Raw genomic sequence first — 23020 nt, 5'->3', positions numbered from 1 at the left:
AGCCCTCTGTATGCACTGCCCTCTGGTGGATTTAGTAGGTACTACTAATGTTTAATATACGCCCCCCCCCCCCCCCCCCCGTTGGATTTAGTAGGTACTACTAGTGTTTAATATACTGCTCCCTTGTGGATTTAGTAGGTACTACTAGTGTTTAATATACTTAGATAATATTCTGTTATGATCTTGGAACACGAAGAGAATACGCGTCATCAGTCTGTTAAACCACGCCCCTTGTGGGTGGATCTTGCTACAAATATGGAGTGTGTGGGTGGAGCTACAGTCAGCTGTCATGGCGGCGCCCGTAGTTGTTGTGCAAGGCGCGAGCCGTGGTCTCGGACTTGAATTTTGCAAACAGTTACTGAAGTGGAAAACCCCCGCCGTGGTCATAGCAACATGTCGCCACCCGGACGCCTGCCAGGAACTCCAGGCCCTGGCGGCCCGGGGCCCCGGGACCGGGACCGGGACCGGGACCCTGTCGCTCCTCCAGCTGGACGTGGACCGCGAGGACGACGTGCGCGGCGCCGCGGAGCGCGTGGCCGCGCGGTTTGGCGGTGTGGACCTGATGATCAACTGCTCCGCGATGCTGCATCCTTCCGGTCGAGGGGAGACCAGCCTGCGGAACGTGTCCGCACAGGTAATGCCCGATGCCCGCTTACCTGACCTGAGGTGGGCGTGGCTTCTTAACATCACCTGAAATGAAGTGGGCGTGGCTTCTTAACATCACCTGAACCTCTGGTTCGAGGACGACAGATCACCACCGTCATGGCTGACCGTTCATTTAAACCTTCCTGACCAAGCTACTGACTCCACCAATCACAGCCCTGTGTTCTGGTGACGTCAGTGGTTTTGATGTTCCTCCTCACTGGAGACACTTCTTCAGACTTGGACTTCTTGTCTGTGCGGATGGGGGTTATCTTCAACCAGTGAGCTTGATTGGCTGTGGGGCTCTGGGTTTGGGCTGTGGGGCTCTGGGTTGTGATTGGCTGTGGGGCTCTGGGTTGTGATTGGCTTTGGGGCTCTGGGTTGTGATTGGCTGTGGGGCTCTGGGTTCGGATTGGCTGTGGGGCTCCACTGGTTGCGTTGACCCCAGCTGGGGGTCAAACACGCAGCCAACGGTCCTGAGCTTCGAGGTCCTGTTCAACCTCCGCCTCCTCTCTGGAGGAGCGACCTGCTGGTCCTGAGTGAGGTCGTCTGCCTTCCTTAGACTAAGAGAGTGTTTTCTTGAGGACTGTGTCCTTGAGGAGTTTGTCCTTGAGGAGTGTGTTCTGGTCGACTGTGTCCCCGAGGAGTGTGTGTGTCCTCGAGGAGTGTGTGTCCTTGTGGGGTGTGTGTCCTCGTGGGGTGTGTGTCCTCGTGGGGTGTGTCCTTGTGGAGTGTGTCCTGGTCGACTGTGTCCTCGAGGAGTGTGTGTGTCCTTGAGGAGTGTGTGTGTCCTTGTGGAGTGTGTGTCCTTGTGGAGTGTGTGTCCTTGTGGAGTGTGTGTCCTTGTGGAGTGTGTGTCCTTGTGGAGTGTGTCCTTATGGAGTGTGTCCTTGTCTGCAGGGCGTCATGGCGACGGTCTCCACCAACACGGTGGGGCCCCTCCTCATGGCCAAGTACTTCAGCCCCCTACTGATGAAAGGGGGGGGGGCCTTCGGGGCCCAGCCCCCCGAGAGGAGCCGGCAGCACAGGGGGCTCCTGGTCAACATGACGGCCCGGGTGGGCTCCATCGGGGACAACGGTAGGGCCTCACGCCACTGTTATTAACGGTTATTGATATATAACTGTTATTGATACGTTATTAACGGTTATTGATAGGTTATTAACTGTTATTGATATGTAATTAACTGTTATTTTTATGTTAACCGGGTGGGCTCCATCGGGGACAATAGTATGGCCTCACACCACTGTTATTGATATGTTATTAACTGTTATTGATATGTTATTAAGTGTTATTGATATGTTATTAACTGTGGGGTGATGATGTAATGATAGTGTAAAGATGATGATAGTGTGATGATGTGATGATAATGTAAAGATGATGATAATAATGTGATGATGTGATGATAATGTAAAGATGATGATGATAATGTGATGATGTGATGATAATGTAAAGATGATGATGATAGTGTGATGATGTAATGATAATGTAAAGATGATGATGATAGTGTGATGATGTGATGATAATGTAAAGATGATGATAATGTGATGATGTGATGATAATGTAAAGATGATGATGATAATGCGATGATATAATGTTAATGTAAAGATGATGATGTAATGATAATGTAAAGATGATAATGATAATGTGATGATGTGATGATAATGTAAAGATGATGATGATAATGTGATGATGTGATGATAATGTAAAGATGATGATGATAATGTGATGATGGTGATGTGTTCCAGCTCTCGGGGGCTGGTACAGCTACAGACTCTCTAAAGCTGCTCTGAACATGGTGACCAAAACGCTGTCAGTAGAGCTGGGAAGGAGTTCACACAACAAGGTGACACACACACACACACACGTGTGTTACCTCTGTCAGGGTCTTCCTGACTTTTGACCTGTGGGACTCTGAGGCACTAGAGAGAAACCCTGTCACATTATAACAGAGTTTTGTGTGTGTGTGTGTGTGTGTGTGTGTGTGTGTGTGTGTGTGTGTGTGTGTGTGTGTGTGTGTATGTAGGTGGTGTGTGTGTCCCTCCACCCGGGCACCGTGGCCACCGACCTCTCCGCCCCGTACCACCGCGGGGTCCCGGCCGACCGGCTCTTTAGCCCGCAGCACTCGGTGGCTCTGCTGCTGGCCCTCATCCAGACCCTCAGCATGGAGCACACGGGGGGCGCCTACAGCTGGGACGGGGCCCCTATCCCCTGGTAGAGGCCCCTATAGCTGGGACAGGGCCCCTATCCCCTGGTAGAGGCCCCTACAGCTGGGACGGGGCCCCTATCCCCTGGTAGAGGCCCCTACCGCTGGGACGGGGCCCCTATCCCCTGGTAGAACCGCCTACAGCTGGGACGGGGCCCCTATCCCCTGGTAGAGGCCCCTACAGCTGGGACGGGGCCCCTATCCCCTGGTAGAGGCCCCTACAGCTGGGACGGGGCCCCTATCCCCTGGTAGAACCGCCTACAGCCGGCTAGAACCGGCAACAAACAACACAGAACCTCTGCTCTATATATATTTATATGTATATGTGTGTATATATTATATCTATGTATATGTGTGTGTACATATATACACTTTTTTTCCATCCTCTCTGTAATGAGATGCATATCTGTTAATAAACTCCTGGCTGGAAGTCACCTCTTACTCACTAGTACTCCTCTGGTTACTTATCACTAGTACTCCTCTGGTTACTTATTAATCACTAGTATTCCTCTAGTCACTTCTTTCTCACTAGTACTCCTCTGGTTACTTATAACTCACAAGTGCTCCTCTGGTTACTTATTACTTGTACTCCTAGACTTATTACTCACAAGTACTCCTCTGGTTACTTATAACTTGTACTCCTAGACTTATTACTCACTAGTACTCCTCTGGTCACTTATTACTAGTACTCCTCTGATCCCTTATTACTCACTAGTAGTCCTCTGGTCCCTTATCACTCACTAGTTCTCCTCTATAGTCACTTATTACACACTAGTACTCTCAATATAATGTTGGTTTGCACAAAATTATCATTGTGCTTATAATAGATCAGTGTATATTCATGTCTATACGATAAGAATACTCAATAATTGTGGTTATATTAGCAATTATTTATATCACTATAAACAATAGCGACATCCAATGACTAGTCATAGTCTTTGATTATGAGGATTAATTTTATTAGAGAAACAGTAACAACATAAAGACCACAGGACGATCATGCTGCCATGACAAGGGTTGGCTGACAGAGCCTGGGGGCGGGGCTTATGAGACCTGAGCCAATCTCAGCAGCTCCCTGAAGGGCAGTCCAAGCGGGGCAAACGACATCAACATGTTACCTACACGGGCTCGCTCTAATGGGGAGGGGGGGGGACGGAGAGAGAGACACACATATTACAATTAAAGTAATAATAGTAGAGAAATGTGTTTCCAGAAGACACTTTGTTATTGTTGTGTGCGTGTGTGCGCGTGTGTGTGTACCTTCTACTGAGGCCAGGGGCATGCTGGGTAATGCCCTGTAGACCAGGAAACAGGCCAGCATGCTGTTCTGAATGGCTGAGACCTCCCCCTTCCTCAGGTAGGACCCCAGCACACACCTGTTATCTACACACAATACACACCTGTTATCTACACACAATACACACCTGTTATCTACACACAATACACACCTGTTATCTACACACAATACACACCTGTTATCTACACACAATACACACCTGTTATCTACACACACCTGTTATCTACACACACCTGTTATCTGCACATAATACACAAACCTGTTATCTACACACAATACAGACAAAAAGACCTGTTGTCCACACACACACACACACATACACACACACACACACACAAACACACACCATCCCCCCCCCCCCGCCCCCCTCTTACCTCTGAGCCAGGTTTCCATGGTGATGTCCGCCATGCTGTGGATGACCGAGAGGAACTCGGAGGAGAGCAGGATGCTGTAGGGCCCTGCCCCCTGCGGGGCCCCGCCCCCGTGCAGCGCCCGGCCCACCTGCTCCAGCACCAGGCGGACCTGCCACAGCGGGAAGGTGTGGCCTAGCGAGCCGCTCTGCAGGGAGCGCACCGCCTGGAGACACACAGGAGAACACACTGACACACCTGGACACACCTCTACACACACACCTGGACATGCACACATGGACAGCACACACACACACACACACACACCTGTACACACACACACACACACACCTGGACACACACACCTGTATACACACACACACACACACACACACGGTTGGTAGCTCGACGCTGTACCTGCTCCAGGGCGATGTAGGTGGGCAGCATCTCGGGGGTCTCCTGAGTCACACACTCTGTCAGCATGGAGGAGAACCACCGCATCTCCTCCACCTGCACACACACACACACACACACACAACCAAAAGTAAGAGAGGTAAAGTGAGGTACAGTTAAAGAGAAAGATATCACACATTGTGTGAGATTTCGAAGGTGGAGGAAGTAAGCTAGAGGGGGAGGAGGTAAGCTACTGGTGGAGGAGGAGGAGGAGGAGGAGGAGGAGGAGGAGGAGGAGGAGGTAAGCTAGAGGTGGAGGAGGTAAGCTTCTGGTGGAGGAGCTAGTGGTGGAGGAGGTCAGCTGATGTTGCTGGTGAAGTCAAGGGGCTCGGTTGGAGCAGTGTGGAGTCACCTGTCTGGTTCCGGTTGAGTCTTTACAGAAGAGCTCAGAGAAGGAGAGGAGGGCGGCGTCCGACGTGAAGTTGGAGATGTCTTCAGGCTGCAGACCACAGCTCAGAGTCAGGGGGCATGGTAAGTAGGGCTGAACGATGAGTCAAATTCAAACCAAAATCGCGATGCAATAGAACGCGAGATGCAAAATGCATCTCTATTTCTTTGCTTCAGGGGGTCTGGGTGGGGGTCTGGTTGGGGGTCAGGATCTGGGTTGGGTCTGGGTGGGGTCAGGGTTAGAGTGGGGTCTGGATGGGGTCAGGATGGGGGTCAGGGTCTGGGTTGGGTCTGGGTGGGGTCAGGGTTAGAGTGGGGTCTGGATGGGGTCAGGATGGGGTCTGGATGGGGTCAGGATGGGGGTCAGGGTCTGGGTGGGGTCAGGGTTAGGGTGGGGGTCAGGGTGGAGGTCTGAGTCAGGGTGGAGGTCTGAGTCAGGGTGGAGGTCTGAGTCAGGGTGGGGTCTGTCTGCTAGCTCAGCGGTACCTTGAAGGCCTGCAGCTTGGAGCTGTGCTGGTTGACCTTTGAGGACAGCAGGCTCTTCCAGCCCTGAGGATCCTCCTTGTAGGGCAGCCGGCCGGCCCGCAGCTTCACGTACAGGACCCCGTCCCGGGACAGGATGGACCTGACCAATGAGAGACCCACGTTACTCCCTCATAGTTTACTACCCGTTTACTACCCGTTTACTACCCATTTACTACCTGAGGTGCTGTTTGTCTTTGCTGAGATCAATGGAGAGCTCCCAGTAGCGAGGACCTTTTACCTTTACCTACAAACACAAACACCAGTTAACAACCAGTAAACACCAGTCAACAACAGTCAACAACATCAAAGAACCAGTAAACACAATTCAACAACCAGTAAACACCAGTTAACAACCAGTAAACACCAGTCAACAACAGGAAAGAACCAGTAAACACAATTCAACAACCAGTTAACACCAGTCAACAACCAGTTAACACAAGGAAAGAAACACCTACAGGTGTAAGGTAAGGTAAGATGTAAGGTGTAAGTTAAGGGGTACGGTAAGGTGTAAGGTGTAAGGTAAGGGGGAGGGTAAGGTGTAAGGTAAGGGGGAGGGTAAGGTGTAAGGTGTAAGGTAAGGGGGAGGGTATGGTGTAAGGTAAGGGGGAGGGTATGGTGTAAAGTAAGGGGGAGGGTAAGGTAATCTAAGGTGTAAGGTAAGGGGTAGGGTAAGGTAATCTAAGGTGTACAGTAAGGGGTAGGGTACGGTGTAAGGCAAGGGGTAGGGTAAGGTAATCTAAGGTGTACAGTAAGGGGTAGGGTAAGGTGTAAGGTAAGGAGGAGGGTAAGGTAATCTAAGGTGTAAGGTAAGGGGGAGGGTAAGGCAATCTAAGGTGTAAATTAAGGGGGAGGGTAAAGTAATCTAAGGTGTACAGTAAGGGGTAGGGTAAAGTGTAATCTAAGGTGTTCAGTAAGGGGTAGGGTAAGGTGTAAGGTAAGGAGGAGGGTAAGGTAATCTAAGGTGTACAGTAAGGGGTAGGGTAAGGTGTAAGGTAAGGGGGAGTGTAAGGTAATCTAAGGTGTACAGTCAGGGGTAGGGTAAGGTGTAAGGTAAGGAGGAGGGTAAGGTAATCTAAGGTGTACAGTAAGGGGTAGGGTAAGGTGTAAGGTAAGGGGGAGGGTAAGGTAATCTAAGGTGTACAGTCAGGGGTAGGGTAAGGTGTAAGGTAAGGAGGAGGGTAAGGTAATCTAAGGTGTACAGTAAGGGGTAGGGTAAGGTGTAAGGTAAGGAGGAGGGTAAGGTAATCTAAGGTGTACAGTAAGGGGTAGGGTAAGGTGTAAGGTAAGGGGGAGTGTAAGGTAATCTAAGGTGTACAGTCAGGGGTAGGGTAAGGTGTAAGGTAAGGAGGAGGGTAAGGTAATCTAAGGTGTACAGTAAGGGGTAGGGTAAGGTGTAAGGTAAGGGGGAGTGTAAGGTAATGTAAGGTGTAAGGGGACCTGCTTGAGCAGATGTAGTTCTGGCAGCAGGGCGGGGGCCATGACCTCCACCGTCGTCTCCTCGTACCACGGGCTCTCCTGGAACAGGAAGTGACAGGGTTAGGGTCAGGGTACCAGGGTCAGGGACCTTGTAGGCGAGGTCCAATAGGGTGTAAAAGGGTTAGGGTACCAGTGAAGGGGTCAGGGTTAGGGTACCAGGGTCAGGGACATTGCAGGTGAGGTCCAGCAGGGATATGGTAATGGTAACTGTGCGTTCACACCAAACGCGACGGTGTGACAAGATCCCATACAAAGTGAACGTAGAGACGCGTATCGGGCGAATTTTTCGCTAGAGAAAACCGGCGAAAAGTCTTGATTTGTCGCGCCACACTTTCGCCCTGCACAGGCGAGCGCATTCACGCGGATTTGTGGCGCGACAAATTCGCTCGAGTTGAACATTTTCAGGATTGGGCTTCTCGGGGTTTGTTTACCGGCATTGCTATGGTTTCCGGTCTTGTGTGTTCCAACGGTTCCAATTCACTGCCTATTCCGTGGTCATTACAATATTATGAATAGACTGCGTCGAGTTCTCCGACGTCTCTCCCTCTTCCACAAAAGGTGAAGACATGCAATGGTGGTTATCTCGGCCGTGGTTGAGAATGAATTGGCATGAAGCACCGTTGGCGGCCAAAAGTTGTGGCGCGACAAATTCGCCTGACAAAACTTGCACAGCGACAGATTATTATTTGTGGCGCGACAAAACTTCGGCGACAACGCGAACGGGCGACAAATTTCGCGTTTGCTGTGAACGCACAGTAAGGGTCAGGTACCTTGTGGGTGAGGTCCAGCAGGCTTATGGTAATGGTCAGGGTCAGGTACCTCGTGGGTGAGGTTATGGTTAGGGTTAGGGCCAGGTACCTTGTAGGTGAGGTCCAGCAGGGCGTAGCAGGGCTTCAGGGTGTCCACGTCAACGGGGACCAGGAGGCGGGGCTGGACCGCGAGGACCACCAGGTGGCGCAGTGCCTGCAGGTGATACCTGGAGAGATGTTAGATCTTCATGATGAGATACGGCTGGAAGATCAGAGCAGCTCAGTGCTCAACAGCACATTACAATTGAGCGGTGTGTATGTCAGTGTTTGTGTCAGTGTGTTACCTGTTGTGTGTCAGTGTGTTACCTGTTGTGTGTGTTACCTGTTGTCCGTGCTGTGGGCGGGGTAGTGGGGGTACAGCGCGCACAGCAGAGCAGCGATCGCCGAGTTGGACGTATTCAGAGACAACCTACAAACACAAACACACACATACAAGTATGTAGTTAATAGTATAGTGTGTCGTTTATAGTATAGTATGTAGTTAATAGTATAGTGTGTCGTTTATAGTATAGTGTGTAGGTTACAGTATAGTGTGTCATTTATAATAAAGTATACAGTGTGTAGTTTATAGTATAGTGTGTAGTTTATAATAAAGTATATAGTATGCATTTCATAGTATAGTGTGTATTTTATAGGATAGTATATAGTGTGTAGTTTATAGTATAGTGTGTAATTTATAGGATAGTATATAGTGTGTAGTTTATAGTATAGTGTGTAGTTTATAGTGTTTAGTTTATGGTGTGTAGTTTATAGTACCGGCCCCGCCCTAAGAACAGCATGCCCAGGGCCATGTTGTGTATAGGGTGTAGTTTAAAGTGTGTAGTTTATAGTAGAGTGTGTAGTTTATGGTGGTAGTTTGTAGTACCGGCCCCGCCCTAAGAACAGCATGCCTAGGGCCATGTGTTGTATAGTGTGTAGTTTAAAGTGTGCAGTTCATAGTATAGTGTGTAGTTTATGGTGGTAGTTTGTAGTACCGGCCCCGCCCTAAGAACAGCATGCCCAGGGCCATGTGGTGTATAGTGTGTAGTTTAAAGTGTGTAGTTTATGGTGATAGTTTGTAGTACCGGCCCCGCCCTAAGAACAGCATGCCCAGGGCCATGTGGTGGGCCATGTGGAACCCGTAGTTCATCTCTCCTCCCGTCCGCTTGTGGAGGAACCGACACACCTGGAGAACCTTCAGGTCTCCAGAACCACACATCACCATGGAGAGGGCTAGCAGCACCATGGACAGACACGTCTGGAGGTTATACTGACCCGTCTGGTAGAAGAACAACTAGTTAAGAACAACAACTAACAAACAGCTCTGCTGTGAGGATTGGATTGATAACAATGGCATTATATATTAGGATTATCTCTGTGACGACAGGGTTGTGACAGGGTTAGGGCCGGGTTGTGACAGGGTTAGGGCCGGGTTGTGACAGGGTTGGGGCCGGGTTGTGACAGGGTTGGGGCCGGGTTGTGACAGGGTTAGGACCGGGTTGTGACAGGGTTGGGGCCGGGTTGTGACAGGGTTAGGGCCGGGTTGTGACAGGGTTGGGGCCGGGTTGTCAAGGGGTTAGGGCCGGGTTAGGACCGGTTTGTGACAGGGTTAGGGCAGGGTTGTCAAGGGGTTAGGGCAGGGTTGTGAAGGGTTTAGGGCCGGGTTGTGAAGGGGTTGGGGCCGGGTTGTGACAGGGTTAGGACCAGGTTGTGACAGGGTTGGGGCCGGGTTGTGACAGGGTTGGGGCCGGGTTGTGACAGGGTTAGGGCCGGGTTGTGACAGGGTTAGTGCCGGGTTGTGACAGGGTTAGTGCTGGGTTGTGACAGGGCTAGCGCCGGGTTGAGCTCACCACAGCAGGAGTGGAGGCGCACAGGGTATTCATGAAGCTCCTACAACAGCTGTAGAGACACTTGAAGGCCTCGGCGCTGGAGGAGCCGGCGAAGCGGAACCCCACGGCCAGACACGCCCCCGCGATGATATAATCATGAGCTTGTCTGGAAGAGCGAGCACAGGAATGACTGACGGGAGAGAGAGAGAGAGAGAGATAGAATGAGAGCGAATGCGTGTGTGAGGGACACTTACGACATAGTTTCCAGGGTAAGGTCTTCTGCTACACCTGTGCCTTCAATATGGTCCGTGATGATCTGAAGAGAAATCCACACTTACCCATGTGTGACTGTGTGTACGTGTGAGCCAGGTGTGACTGTGTGTTTCAGGTGTGTGTGTACGTGCGAGTCAGGTGGGTGTACCTGGGGAACATTACCGCGGACCCAGTCAGCGTCAGGGAGAATCTCATCCCACATGATGATACACCTGGCGAGAGACTGAACACACAAACACGTCAGTGAGTGGAGAGATCTCTCTCTCTCTCTCTCTCTCTCTCTCTCTCTCTCTCTCTCTCTCTCTCTCTCTCTCTCTCTCTCTCTCTCTCTCTCTCTCTCTCTCTCTCTCTCTCTCTCTCTCTCTCTCTCTCTCTCTCTCTCTCTCTCTCTCTCTCTCTCTCACCCGCAGCAGAAGGAACTCAGGCTTGATGAAGTCCAACAGGAACATGGTGTCAGGAGCCTTAAGCCAATCAGCGATGGACCTGCACCCCACCAGGAAGTCAGAAGGTATCAGAACATGAGGATCTCACATCCGTTTCACTGGCCAAACAACCTTTTGGCATTCATCTCTCTGTGACTTCTGACCTGGCAAGGTCCCTAGGGTAGTGACCTCTGACTTGGTTAGGGGCCTTGGGGAGATGACCTCTGACCTGGTTAAGGGCCTTGGGGTAATGACCTCTGACCTGGTTAAGGGCCTTGGGAAGATGACCTCTGAGCTGATTAAGGGCCTTGGGGTAATGACCTCTGACCTGGTTAGGGGCCTTGGGGTAATGACCTCTGACCTGATTAAGGGCCTTGGAGTAATGACCTCTGACCTGGTTAGGGGCCTTAGGGGGATGACCTCTGACCAGGTTAGGGTGGCTGTTGTGTGGCTGTGTGTGCGTTCTGACCTGTTGTTGGTCTTCAGGTAGATCATGGCGAGGGCCAGTGTTGCCCCAGGAGACGTCACGTCAACATTGATGCTGTCGCCCTCCTGAGAACATAAGAGAGTAAGGTCAGCTAGTGATAAGAGAAGCTTTAGTACCAGTTAACTAACCTTCATCTGATACCTTACTTCAACTGGTAGCTAGGTGGCGGTCTCTAGATACTACTAGTTAATTAACCTTCATCTGGTAGCTAGGTGGCGGTCTCTAGATAGCACTAGTTAACTAACCTTGATCTGGTAACTAGGTGACTTGTGGTGGTCTCTAGACAGTACTAGTTAACTAACCTTGTTCTGGTAACTAGGTGACTTGTGTTAGTCTCTAGATATTACTATTTAACTAACCTTGATCTGGTAGCTAGGTGGTAGTCTCTAGACAGTACTAGTTAATTCACCTTGATCTGGTAACTATGTTACCTGTGGCAGACTCTAGATATTACTAGTTAACCAACATGATCTGGTAGCTAGGTGGTGGTCTCTAGACAGTACTAGTTATTTCACCTTGATCTGGTAACTATGTTACCTGTGGCAGTCTCTAGATATTACTAGTTAACTAACCTTGATCTGGTAGCTAGGTGACTTGTGGCGGTCCCGGGAGCAGCCGGGCGCGGCCCGCCGGTGACCGCCCACCATGTACTGGTACAGCTGCTCCGGGACATTCAGGTCGGTCATCCCCACCAGACTACTGCCATGCTGGGCGAGAGACACAGAGAGAGGTCAGACTACTGCCATGCTGGGCGAGAGACACACAGAGAGAGAGGTCAAACTACTGCCATGCTGGGCGAGAGACACACAGAGAGAGAGGTCAAACTACTGCCATGCTGGGCGAGAGACACACAGAGAGAGAGGTCAAACTACTGCCATGCTGGGCGAGAGACACACAGAGAGAGAGGTCAGACTACTGCCATGCTGGGCGAGAGACACACAGAGAGAGGTCAGACTACTGCCATGCTGGGCGAGAGACACAGAGAGAGGTCAGACTACTGCCATGCTGGGCGAGAGACACAGAGAGCGAGGTCAGACTACTGCCATGCTGAGCAAGAGACAGAGAGCGAGAGAGCGAGAGCGAGAGGTCAGACTACTGCCATGCTGGGCGAGAGACATAGACACACACACACAGAGAGAGAGAGAGAGAGAGAGAGAGAGAGAGAGAGAGAGAGAGAGAGAGAGAGAGAGAGAGAGAGAGAGAGAGAGAGAGAGAGAGAGAGAGAGAGAGAGAGAGAGAGAGAGAGAGAGAGAGAGAGAGAGAGAGAGAGAGAGAGAGAGAGAGAGAGAGAGAGAGAGAGAGAGAGAGAGAGAGAGATCAGACTACTGCCATGCTGGGCGAGAGTCATAGACACACAGAGAAAGAGACCCACACACAGAGAGAGAGAGAGCGCTCACCCCCAGACAGACCATGCCGAGGGCCAGTCCAGCTGCTAGGGAGTAGGACTCTCTGTCTGTACAATACTCCATCTCTGGACCGGGGGGCCGGCCTGCAGCACAGCATGTACCAGGGATATACAGAGATAGATGTATACACATAGATACATATCATCAACCATAAACAATAGAATACAAGGTTTAAAATATAAACTATGTAACACTATCATACAATATATTCTAAATAATATATTATGAATAATATATATATTAGGGGTGTAACGATTCACCGATATGAATCGGTATCCAGTTGGATTAACACAGATGCGACTACATCGATACGTGGGCCCCTGAATCGATTTAAAATGACCAAGAATCTGTCGATGCACCGGTTTAAACGCTGCGAATGGGCTGAGCGAGCTTTAGCCTGATATCAAGACAGCAGAGGCAACTCATGTCATTCCATTTCCATACGGATCGGAAAATGAATCTTAAGGAAGCGAGCGGATCCGTGTGTGTGTGTTTGGGCACGCGTCCTGCGTCTCGGAGTTGTGAGTGTGCGAATAACAGCCGTATGAGTGGAATCGGTGAAACGATTTTCAGTGCACCAGCGAGACCCTTTGGGTCTTGCCTCTGACAAAAGCTTTGCTGTTTATTGAATTGTGTAGGACTGCGGTCAAGTCTATAAATGAACAAATAAATAGACATGTAGTTCTAAATTTATAAATGTCTTCCATTTTTTCCCCATGCCATAAAGAAATAAATACAAAAACCTAAGATTCTTTGGTTCTATACCATATATATATGAAAGTAGGCAATGTCTCTTTTATAGAAGGCTTATTTTCATTAATAGAAAAATGTTTTTGTTAACATTAAACTAATATTAACTGTATCTATCAGATTGATTCATATCTCATCAAATCGCACCAGATCGTTAGAACATCGAATCGCATCGTTCCATATTAATATGTATCGTCCCTGAATCGTATCGTAGCACATGTATCTAGATACCAATCGGATCGTCCTATAAAGGAGAGATGCACACTCCTAATATACATACATACATACATTCATACATATATAGAGTATACTATAGGTATGTATGTACTATAAGTATATAGTACACATGCATATTCCATCTCTATCTTTATCACCTATTTCTGCCAGCAGGACCTCAGCGTTGTGCCTGTGTCCGGTCCCCTGGTACACCAGGCCAATGCCAAGGACAGCTGCTACCTGGAGAACACACCATTGTTACACACAACACGCAACACACACAGCATAACACAACACACACCAGGCCAATGCCAAGGACAGCTGCTACCTGGAGAACACACCCTGGTTACACACAACTCAACACACACAGCAAAGCACAACACAACAGGCAAACAAAACACACAACACACACAGCACAACACAACACACACCAGCCTGATGCCAAGGACAGCTGCTAACTGGAGAACACACCATTGTTACACACAACACAACACACACCAGCCGATGCCAAGGACAGCTGCTACCTTGAGAACACATCATGGTTACACATAACACACACACGCACACACACACACACCAGCCCAATGCCAAGGACAGCTGCTACCTGGAGAACACACAACACAACACACACCTGCACGACAAACCTGCAAAACACAGTTGCACAACCAACACACACACACACACACACACACACACACACACACACACACACACACAACTGCAGAACACAGCAGTAGGTTAGCAGAACTCAGCCTGTATGTTGACAGTATTTAGCCTGTATGTTAGCCCCTATGTTAGCAGTAGTTAGCCTGTATGTTAGCAATAGTTATGCTGTATGTTAGCAGTAGTGACTCTGTATGTTAGCAGTAGTGAGCCTGTGTGTTAGCAGTAGTGAGCCTGTGTGTTAGCAGTAGTGAGCCTGTGTGTTAGCAGTAGTGAGCCTGTGTGTTAGCAGTAGTTAGCCTGTGTGTTAGCAGTAGTTAGCCTGTGTGTTAGCCTGTATGTTGGCCGCTATGGGCAGTACCTGGACGTTGTGGGGGACGTCCAGCTCGGTGGAAGTGGGCGGCAGCAGGGCGGGGATGTGGATGCTGAGCAGCCGGGTGATGGACATGTCCATGGTCCCCAGCTTGGCAGAGGACACGCCCAGTAGGAGGCCGATACTGGTCATCTCATGGCCCTGAAACACAGAGTGACCAAAATTAGTACAACACGGTTACTACAACACTGTTACTACAACACTGTGTACACCTTGGAGAGGTGGTGTGTGCATGTGTGTGTGCACCTTGGTGTGAGTGACTGAGTGAGTGAGTGAGTGTGTGTGAGTGTGAGTGAGAGAGAGAGTGTGTGTTACCTTGGTGAGGTAGTCGTGGATGTTGAGTGTGGCTAGTTTGGTGAGGTGGCCGTTGAGCCCCAGAGCCATAAGGAATCCTGCGTACTCATTGGCCAGTTCAGGACTCTTGGGTTTGTTATAGGCGATCCACGCCGAGTCCACCTAACAGCAGCCATAAAGAAGACTTACATACAATATATAGAAAATAAATTCACAAGGAGAGAGGAGAGGACAGAGGAGGAGAGGAGAGGAGAGAGAGGAGAGAGGAGGAGAGTGGAGAGAGGAGAGAGGAGGAGAGTGGAGAGAGGACAGAGGAGGAGAGGAGAGGAGAGAGAGGAGAGAGGAGGAGAGTGGAGAGACAGAGGAGGAGGAGGAGGAGGAGAGTGGAGGAGGGGAGAGGAGAGGAGAGTGGAGGAGAGGAGGAGAGAGGAGGAAAGGGGAGAGGAGGAGAGAGGACAGGAGGAGAGAGGAGGGGAGAGGAGGAGGAGAGGAGGAGAGGGAGAGCATATGGGAGGCGGGGCTAGAGTGGGCTTGCGGGGCTACAGTACCTGGGAGGCGGGGGCTATCTTCAGACCGGCAGCCACCCCGTTGTGGAAGCTGGCCCAGGCGGTCATGTTGGCCGGGACGTCGATGTTGCCGCTGCTCAGGTCCACCATGGTGCTCCTGGGCGGAGCCCGGCCTGTTAGACACACCTCCTCATTAACGTCCTGTCGCACTGAGAGCTGGGGGGAGGGGGGGACAGGAAGTGGCTGCGTAGTTACCTGTGAGGTTGAGTTTGGGGACAGGAAGTGGCTGCGTGGGGACGGGCTGGTAGGAGAAGAGGCTGAAGAGACCGCGGCCCACAGGTAGAGACATGGTCCTCTGACACAGCTGGAGCAGTCTGGAGGAGAGACAGTCAGTTAGAGAGAGACGGGTGTGGAGAGCCAAGCAGAGTCAGGTGTAGAGAGACAGGTAAAGAGGGACGCGTAGGGTCAGGAAGAGAGAGACCAGCAGGGAGAGACAGTCCTACTTGTTCTCCTTCTCCTCGATGAAGTCGTGGTCTGAGACCTCGGGGAGCTGCTGCACTCGGACCCGGACCGGCCTGGAGCTCTGGAGAAGGCGGCGCACCTCCTCAACCCGCTGGTCCTGGCTCCAGATCAGCCCCGACACCTGGGGAGAGGGGAGGGGAGGAGAGGAGGTTCATTCATATTCATAGAATAAAGTAATTATTATTATTATTACTACTACTTATTATCTAATCTTGCAATAAGCAGCACAAAAACTCACTGCAATTGATACATGGAAAAGATATCAAACATCAAACTGCTAACTCCTCATGAAATCCAGCGCTCAACAACAGCAGTAAACTAACTTTGATGACCACATTCACATGGACCGTTTCTGTTGCAGTGCCACAAGACGCCACCAGGGGGGGAGCTGTACTGCAGGGCAGCCAAACTGCTCGTGATGTGTTTCCCGCGGTGGTTAGTTACCGTTGGTTAGTCATTCAGCAGTACGAGTATGGGCTGACATTAAGGAAGTGTCTGGCTGGTTTCAATCCTCAACTGGTTTCAATCCTATTGTCAGACATGCTGTCCTCTTCCTGGTGTGACTTTTTTCCTGGTCTGACTGGTTTACTGACTGGTTACCTCCCCAGAGATGTCAGACATGCCATCCTCTTCCTCGTCTGCTTCTGTGGAGGAGGTTGAGGAGGAAGGCTCCAGGGATACGACGGAACCTACAGACTACACACACACACACACACACACACACACACACACACACACACACACACAGGGAAAGCATATAAGTTACACAATATATTTTTGTGGGAGTGGCCGTTTGACTGTTTTGTATGTTCTGTTTTTCTTTCAATATATGTCCTTCATGTTTGATCACCCCCAGTCAGTGGCCTGCCAAACTGACACGCCAACACACTTTCACTTTGCCTTGGTACTATTTTTCGATGAGAGACAATGTTTGGTACTTTAGGATTATTCTAGAGGGTTCATGTTGTGCACTGAAGCTAATAATGGATCTGCCTCCAGGGCTTCAGTCATAAGACATGAGACACAGCCATGACCAGGAGAGGCTGAACTGAACTCACAGTCTTGCTGTTCGCCAGGCTCATCTTGTGGGCTTGCTTGGTTAGATCCTGTCTTCCAATCAGCAGACAGACCTCTTCGGACCAATCAGAGTACGGTTGCTCCCGGCAGCGGTAGATGGCTTCTCTGATCGGCAGAGCGACCCCAAAGGGGACGGTCTCCAGGTCCTTCAGAGTGAATCCTGACCAATCACAGGAGACATCATTAAAGCAATAGAGCTCAAGACTAAACCTACCCTTTATTCAGAAAGGGCAGGTCTAGACTTAGCCTTTAAATCAGAGCTCTATACTAACCCTTTAGTCAGAGCTCTAGACTAACCCTTTAATAAGACCTTTAGACGAGACTAACCCTTTAATCAGAGATCTAGACGAAACAAACCCTTTAATCAAAGAACTCTAGACTAATCCTTTAATCAGAGCTGTAGATAACCCTTTAATCAGAGCTCTAGACTAACCCTTTAATCATATAGCTCTAGATAACCCTTTAATCACAGAGCTCTAGATAACCCTTTAATCAGAGCTCTAGACTAACCCTTTAATCAGAGCTCTAGACTCACGCTTTAATCAGAGCTCTAGACTAACCCTTTAATCAGAGCTCTAGACTAACCCTTTAATCAGAGCTCTAGACTAACCCTTTAATCAGAGCTCTAGACTAACCCTTTAATCAGAGCTCTAGATAACCCTTTAATCAGAGCTCTAGATAACCCTTTAATCAGAGCTCTAGACTAACCCTTTAATCAGAGCTCTAGAATAACCCTTTAATCAGAGCTGTAGACTGTATATTACATGTAAGCCTCACCTGATGAAGAGAGCCAAAGAATGAGTTTTTCAGCAAGACTGGAACCTCCTAGCTGGTCGGCACCACTGGGACCTGGTCTGGACGAACAATACAGAACAAACACACCTGATGTTAACAGCAGGACCACACCTGGTACAGTGGTACCACTCAGGTACCAGCAGGACCACACCTGGTACCCAGCAGGACCACACCTGGTACCGCTCAGGACCACACCTGGTACCCCTCAGGACCACACCTGGTACCCAGCAGGACCACACCTGGTACCCAGCAGGACCACACCTGGTACCCCTCAGGACCACACCTGGTACCCCTCAGGACCACACCTGGTACCGCTCAGGTGGCAGCAGGACCACACTCAAATACACAAAACATAATAAGAACACTGACAACACGCAGAAACGGAGAACGTGGAGCAATAACAAGAAGAACACTGAACACAACAAGAGGGTTTTTTTTAATAATATGCTACTATTACCATATTTATCATAGTTTACCTTTGGCTGGATGGTTCCGTACTGGTCTTCTGACCTGTTCAGGGGAGGGGGGGGGGAGAGAGAGATTAGTTGGTCGTCCTCAGCTCCTGTTAGTTTGATGAGTCCTGATGACATCACCAGGGATTTGAATGCATCTTCTATTGAATCACAGAACAGACCGAGTTAACACACTGATGACCCGTCTGCCTCTGTTGCATACGCACGCATACGCACGCAAACATACGCATACGCACATACCTGCAGAGAGCCTGGTCAGGTACTTGGGAAGGTGAGAGGATGTGGCGTCCACGTCTCCAACGATGTACAGCGCATAGCTCTGGGGTTAAGGAGAATAGAGAACATAACTAGAAATAATAGAATAGAGATCATAACTAGTTATAATATAATAGAGAGAACATAAGTAGACATAATAGAATGATTCAATTCAATTCAATTTGTTTAGCCCTTAATCACCATTACAGTCTCAAAGGGCTTAACAGGCCAAATATTTATGAGGGAATAGAGATAACTAGTTATAATAGAACAGAGAACATAAGTAGTTATATTAAATAGCAGACAGACAGACAGACAGGTTGGTACCAGAACAAGCAGCCTGGTTCTCTCACAGATGCCTGGCAGTAAGGGGAAGGGTGGGACTTCCTCCCCCCAGAGGCAGCTGCTGAACCAGCCGAATACACTGGGAGGCTCCGCCTTCAGGTAGTACGGACGGACCATCTGACCAATCAGAGCTGAGAGCGAGGAGAGAGGATTATCAGGAACTCCCTTCACCAACATTAATAGAATACAATACTACATCCTCTACCTCCCCTATGTCCTCTAGCTCCTCCTCTGAGCAAGGCACCTCACCCTAACTCACAGCTGGCTGTTCCCTTGGTTAATACCGATGTCTGCGTGTGAATGTGAGGGTGAAAGTGTGAGGGAATGGGTGCGCTATGGGTAAGAGTAAGTTTCAACAGGACCGGTTGTAAGACTTAATGTAATACCTTCTTTTAGAGGACAGTTACCGCATGGCTTACCCTTGTCAATGAGACAGGACTCCTTGAGGTTGCTGATGAATTCTGGGTAGTCTCTCCAGTACAGATCGATGTACTGGTCCAGGCGGAGGTCCCTGTGGAACAGAACACGGTTACTTCACCGCGACCCCTCGGGTTGAACCCATCACGTAACTTCAGGGTGACCACTCGCTTTGCCTCAGCCCGACCCCGCTTGTTACATCACCGCGACCCCGGGCGGGTTCACTGTGATGACGCAGTGATATATTACATCATTATGATGATTGTATAAATTGATTTCTAATTCCATATCAAGTATGGATTCTCCCAGGGAGAGAGGCTGAGATCCACCGGGGGGCTAAAGGTTTGTTGTTAGCACCACACACCCATTAGCTGCCTAGCCTCTGATGATCAATACTTTCTAATCAGCAGGAGAACAACAGAGTGTTTGGCTGCTCTGTTTGGAGCCAACCACTCTTACTTTTACTTTACACTCAACTTAGCCCTGGAGTATATTTAAGCATGTTTTAAAGTTAGCCCTGACCGGCCTAGGACCAGTGGTCTAGGTCCAGTGGTCTAGGTCCAGTGGTCTAGGTCCTAACAGTGGTCTAGGTCCTAACAGTGGTCTAGGCCCAGTGGTCTAGGTCCAGTGGTCTAGGTCCTAACAGTGGTCTAGGTCCAGTGGTCTAGGTCCTAACAGTGGTCTAGGTCCAGTGGTCTAGGTCCTAACAGTGGTCTAGGTCCTAACAGTGGTCTAGGTCCAGTGGTCTAGGTCCTAACAGTGGTCTAGGTCCAGTGGTCTAGGTCCAGTGGTCTAGGTCCAGTGGTCTAGGTTCTAACAGTGGTCTAGGTCCAGTTGTCTAGGTCCTAACAGTGGTCTAGGTCCTAACAGTGGTCTAGGCCCAGTGGTCTAGGTCCAGTGGTCTAGGTCCAGTGGTCTAGGTCCTAACAGTGGTCTAGGTCCTAACAGTGGTCTAGGCCCAGTGGTCTAGGTCCAGTGGTCTAGGTCCTAACAGTGGTCTAGGTCCAGTGGTCTAGGTCCTAACAGTGGTCTAGGTCCAGTGGTCTAGGTCCTAACAGTGGTCTAGGTCCTAACAGTGGTCTAGGTCCTAACAGTGGTCTAGGTCCAGTGGTCTAGGTCCAGTGGTCTAGGTCCAGTGGTCTAGGTCCTAACAGTGGTCTAGGTCCAGTTGTCTAGGTCCTAACAGTGGTCTAGGTCCTAACAGTGGTCTAGGTCCAGTGGTCTAGGTCCAGTGGTCTAAGCCATAAGAGTTTGTTTCTGGTTAATAGTATAGTATATTCAATAATGATAAAAATAATAAATTTCTGCTTTCCATGTTATTGTGTTCAGCCTTGTTGTCATGGTCACCACATCATGGGCATCACATTTTCAAGACAATGGATTGAGTTAATGTGTGGACAGGACACGCACACCTAATGACATGTGTCTGAATTAGTGCTGGGGATGTGAACACTCAGCCTGGGCAATTCACCCTACACACACACACACACACACTCACCATGACCACACACACACCCACACACAACCAAGATCACACACACACCCTGACCAAACACACACACACACACACCATGACCACACACACACACACACCATGACCAAACACACTCTCACACACACACACACACACACACACAGAACCAAGATCACACACACACCATGACCAAACACACTCACACACACACACACAACCAAGAGCGCACACACACAAGAAAACACACACACACACACAACCAAGATCACACACACACCCTGACCAAACACACACACACACACACACACACACCATGACCACACACACACACAACCAAGATCACACACACACCCTGACCAAACACACACACACACACACACCATGACCAAGTACACACACACACCATGACCAAACACACTCTCACACACACACACACACACACACAGAACCAAGATCACACACACACCATGACCAAACACACTCACACACACACACACAACCAAGAGCGCACACACACAAGAAAACACACACACACACACACACACACCCACCCCCCCACCCACCGGGCCAGCTGGTGCAGTAGCGGTAGCAGGGTGAGGGCGGTGCTCCGCTGCAGGTTGTCCAGCTGGAGGTCCTGGTAGATGAGGTGGAGCACGTGGAACAGGGACGGGAGGAAGGAAAACAGAGGAGCAGAGGAGTCCACGCACACCTGGGGAGGAGAAGAGGGCGGGAGGAGAGGGGAGGGAGGAGGAGAGGAGGGAGGAGGAGAGAGGGGGAGGAGGAGTGAGGAGAGAGGAGGGACGGAGGAGAGGGGGGGAGGAGGGGAGTAGGGAGGAGAGGGGAGGGAGGAGAGAGGGGGAGGAGGAGTGAGGAGAGAAGAATGAGCAAAACCAGCGTCAATATAGAATACGAATGATGTATATATCAACACACCTTTACATTAGTCTCCACTAATACACCTTGATACACAGACTCCATATCCTTGATATACGTACGGTGGTTGGGACCTCCATCTCCGTGGCGACCAATGGGGGTGGTTCTGTTGGACCAAAGACCGACTGATGCTGTCGATGATACTGACTGCCCAACAAATACTCCCAGTCCTGCAGACCAACACATCAGTAAATAAAATAAATTAATAAAATAGAATAATTGAATCATGTAATATTAATATGAAATAAAAAGCATAATATAATGATTTCCTCAAATAACATTTGTATTTACTATAATCCAAACTTCAGATTAAGCATTTAAAGCCGAATCTCCACCCAAAGTATGCAGAACATTTAGTACCAGGTTATACTTTCAAGGAACTTTTAACAGGCCAATTAGTCAGTGGATGAAAGGAAATGTGGTTGTTCCACATTGTAGTTATAGTACTTAATTGTGTAGCATCTTACCCTAGCCATCTTTTTTGTATACGGGGAATGGGTTAACCTGGTGATTGTTAGCGCTTGGCACTTGGTTCTATGAACATCATTACTGTTCCGACAGCGATATATTGTTTCACTTTCTTATGAAAAATGTACTTATTGGCAGTCACTTTGGATAAAAGCATCTTCTAAACTCGCTGAATGTGAATGTGTTTTCAACGCTGTGGTTATCAGGCTCGGTGGGGCAGGGAGACTGATAACCACGGTGTTCTCCCAGGTTCACAGGTTTCCCTCTGCCTCGGCTAGCCAGCCAGCTGATGGGGGTATTAACCCTCCCCCCATCCCAGGGAGGCCGCGAACACAGTTCAGGCTGTCTGTTGGTAGGAAAACTTCAATCTTGTTGCTACGACAATGCTGGGTTTGAATGAGAGACGACTCTGAACAGGGTGGACTTCCTGGAGGTCCCGCAGCCCACCTCATCAGATCCCCCGTCTGACGGACGGGCCTTCTTGGCAGCAATCACCGGCGAGAGAGGCACTTCAACACAGAGCTGAGGAGAGAGAGGGCAAGGTCAACAGCTTTATTTTGACTATTGTCCTCAGTTTCTATGCTTTTTAAAAGGCAGCCCTTAAAGACACTTCAGGCAAGAGCAGGAAACCCTCAACAGCAGCAGGTCTGATTACTGGCATTACCAGGAACTCACGGATTAGACCAGGAGAACCACATCTAAACAGAGCAAAGAATCATGAAAGCACATTTACATTTGATCAAAGTATTGTGTTGAAGATACTGTGTTGGGGACCAAGTGTCGACGGTGTTGTGTTAACGGTGTTGTGTGGCGACGAGGTGTTGTGTGAAGGTGTGGTGTTGACAGTGTTTTGTGTTGAGTGTGTATGGAGGTGCGGTGTTGTGTTTCCGGTGTTGTGTTGCCGGAGTTGTGTAGCGATT

The 23020-nt window shown here is 49.6% G+C and overlaps 2 protein-coding genes across 5 annotated transcripts in view; one reads left to right on the top strand and one right to left on the bottom strand.

Annotated features, from left to right (window-relative positions):
* Positions 1 to 289: 289 nt before the first annotated feature.
* LOC307071893 (C-signal) lies at positions 290 to 3099 on the top strand (the record flags this gene model as incomplete). The annotated part of the gene is made up of 4 exons (XM_079731019.1): positions 290 to 634; positions 1543 to 1720; positions 2389 to 2486; positions 2667 to 3099. 4 exons carry the CDS (start codon positions 290 to 292, stop codon positions 2856 to 2858), a joined length of 813 nt encoding a protein of 270 aa, XP_079587145.1. The 3' UTR covers positions 2859 to 3099.
* A 702-nt stretch (positions 3100 to 3801) lies between these two features.
* anapc1 (anaphase promoting complex subunit 1) overlaps positions 3802 to 23020 on the bottom strand; it is a 35718-nt gene continuing 16499 nt past the window's right edge. For 2 of the 4 annotated variants that reach the window (XM_079729820.1, XM_079729819.1), the window contains exons 20-53: positions 22548 to 22622; positions 21695 to 21802; positions 21263 to 21408; positions 19228 to 19319; positions 18791 to 18939; positions 18449 to 18527; positions 18212 to 18245; positions 17718 to 17794; positions 16922 to 17100; positions 16464 to 16559; positions 15845 to 15984; positions 15597 to 15715; positions 15384 to 15514; positions 14857 to 14997; positions 14530 to 14682; positions 13664 to 13745; positions 12531 to 12622; positions 11706 to 11840; positions 11116 to 11198; positions 10629 to 10707; positions 10373 to 10447; positions 10206 to 10267; positions 9973 to 10117; positions 9208 to 9401; positions 8466 to 8552; positions 8193 to 8310; positions 7296 to 7373; positions 6035 to 6102; positions 5820 to 5958; positions 5299 to 5385; positions 4911 to 5003; positions 4518 to 4719; positions 4107 to 4229; positions 3802 to 3979 (exon numbers count right to left, since the gene is read on the bottom strand). In XM_079729820.1, coding sequence (XP_079585946.1) covers positions 3891 to 3979; positions 4107 to 4229; positions 4518 to 4719; positions 4911 to 5003; positions 5299 to 5385; positions 5820 to 5958; positions 6035 to 6102; positions 7296 to 7373; positions 8193 to 8310; positions 8466 to 8552; positions 9208 to 9401; positions 9973 to 10117; positions 10206 to 10267; positions 10373 to 10447; positions 10629 to 10707; positions 11116 to 11198; positions 11706 to 11840; positions 12531 to 12622; positions 13664 to 13745; positions 14530 to 14682; positions 14857 to 14997; positions 15384 to 15514; positions 15597 to 15715; positions 15845 to 15984; positions 16464 to 16559; positions 16922 to 17100; positions 17718 to 17794; positions 18212 to 18245; positions 18449 to 18527; positions 18791 to 18939; positions 19228 to 19319; positions 21263 to 21408; positions 21695 to 21802; positions 22548 to 22622 — 3750 coding nt within the window. In that variant the 3' untranslated portion in view covers positions 3802 to 3890. Of the gene's footprint in view, positions 3980 to 4106; positions 4230 to 4517; positions 4720 to 4910; positions 5004 to 5298; positions 5386 to 5819; positions 5959 to 6034; positions 6103 to 7295; positions 7374 to 8191; positions 8311 to 8449; positions 8553 to 9207; positions 9402 to 9972; positions 10118 to 10205; positions 10268 to 10372; positions 10448 to 10628; positions 10708 to 11115; positions 11199 to 11705; positions 11841 to 12530; positions 12623 to 13663; positions 13746 to 14529; positions 14683 to 14856; positions 14998 to 15383; positions 15515 to 15596; positions 15716 to 15844; positions 15985 to 16463; positions 16560 to 16921; positions 17101 to 17717; positions 17795 to 18211; positions 18246 to 18448; positions 18528 to 18790; positions 18940 to 19227; positions 19320 to 21262; positions 21409 to 21694; positions 21803 to 22547; positions 22623 to 23020 lie in introns of those variants that run through there. The other 2 variants (XM_079729821.1, XM_079729822.1) reach the window with 2 other exon arrangements.

The sequence above is a fragment of the Pollachius pollachius genome (assembly GCF_949987615.1).
Source record: "Pollachius pollachius genome assembly, chromosome: 2".
Classification (NCBI taxonomy): Eukaryota; Metazoa; Chordata; class Actinopteri; order Gadiformes; family Gadidae; genus Pollachius; species Pollachius pollachius.
This window is presented reverse-complemented; position numbering and strand designations above follow the sequence as displayed.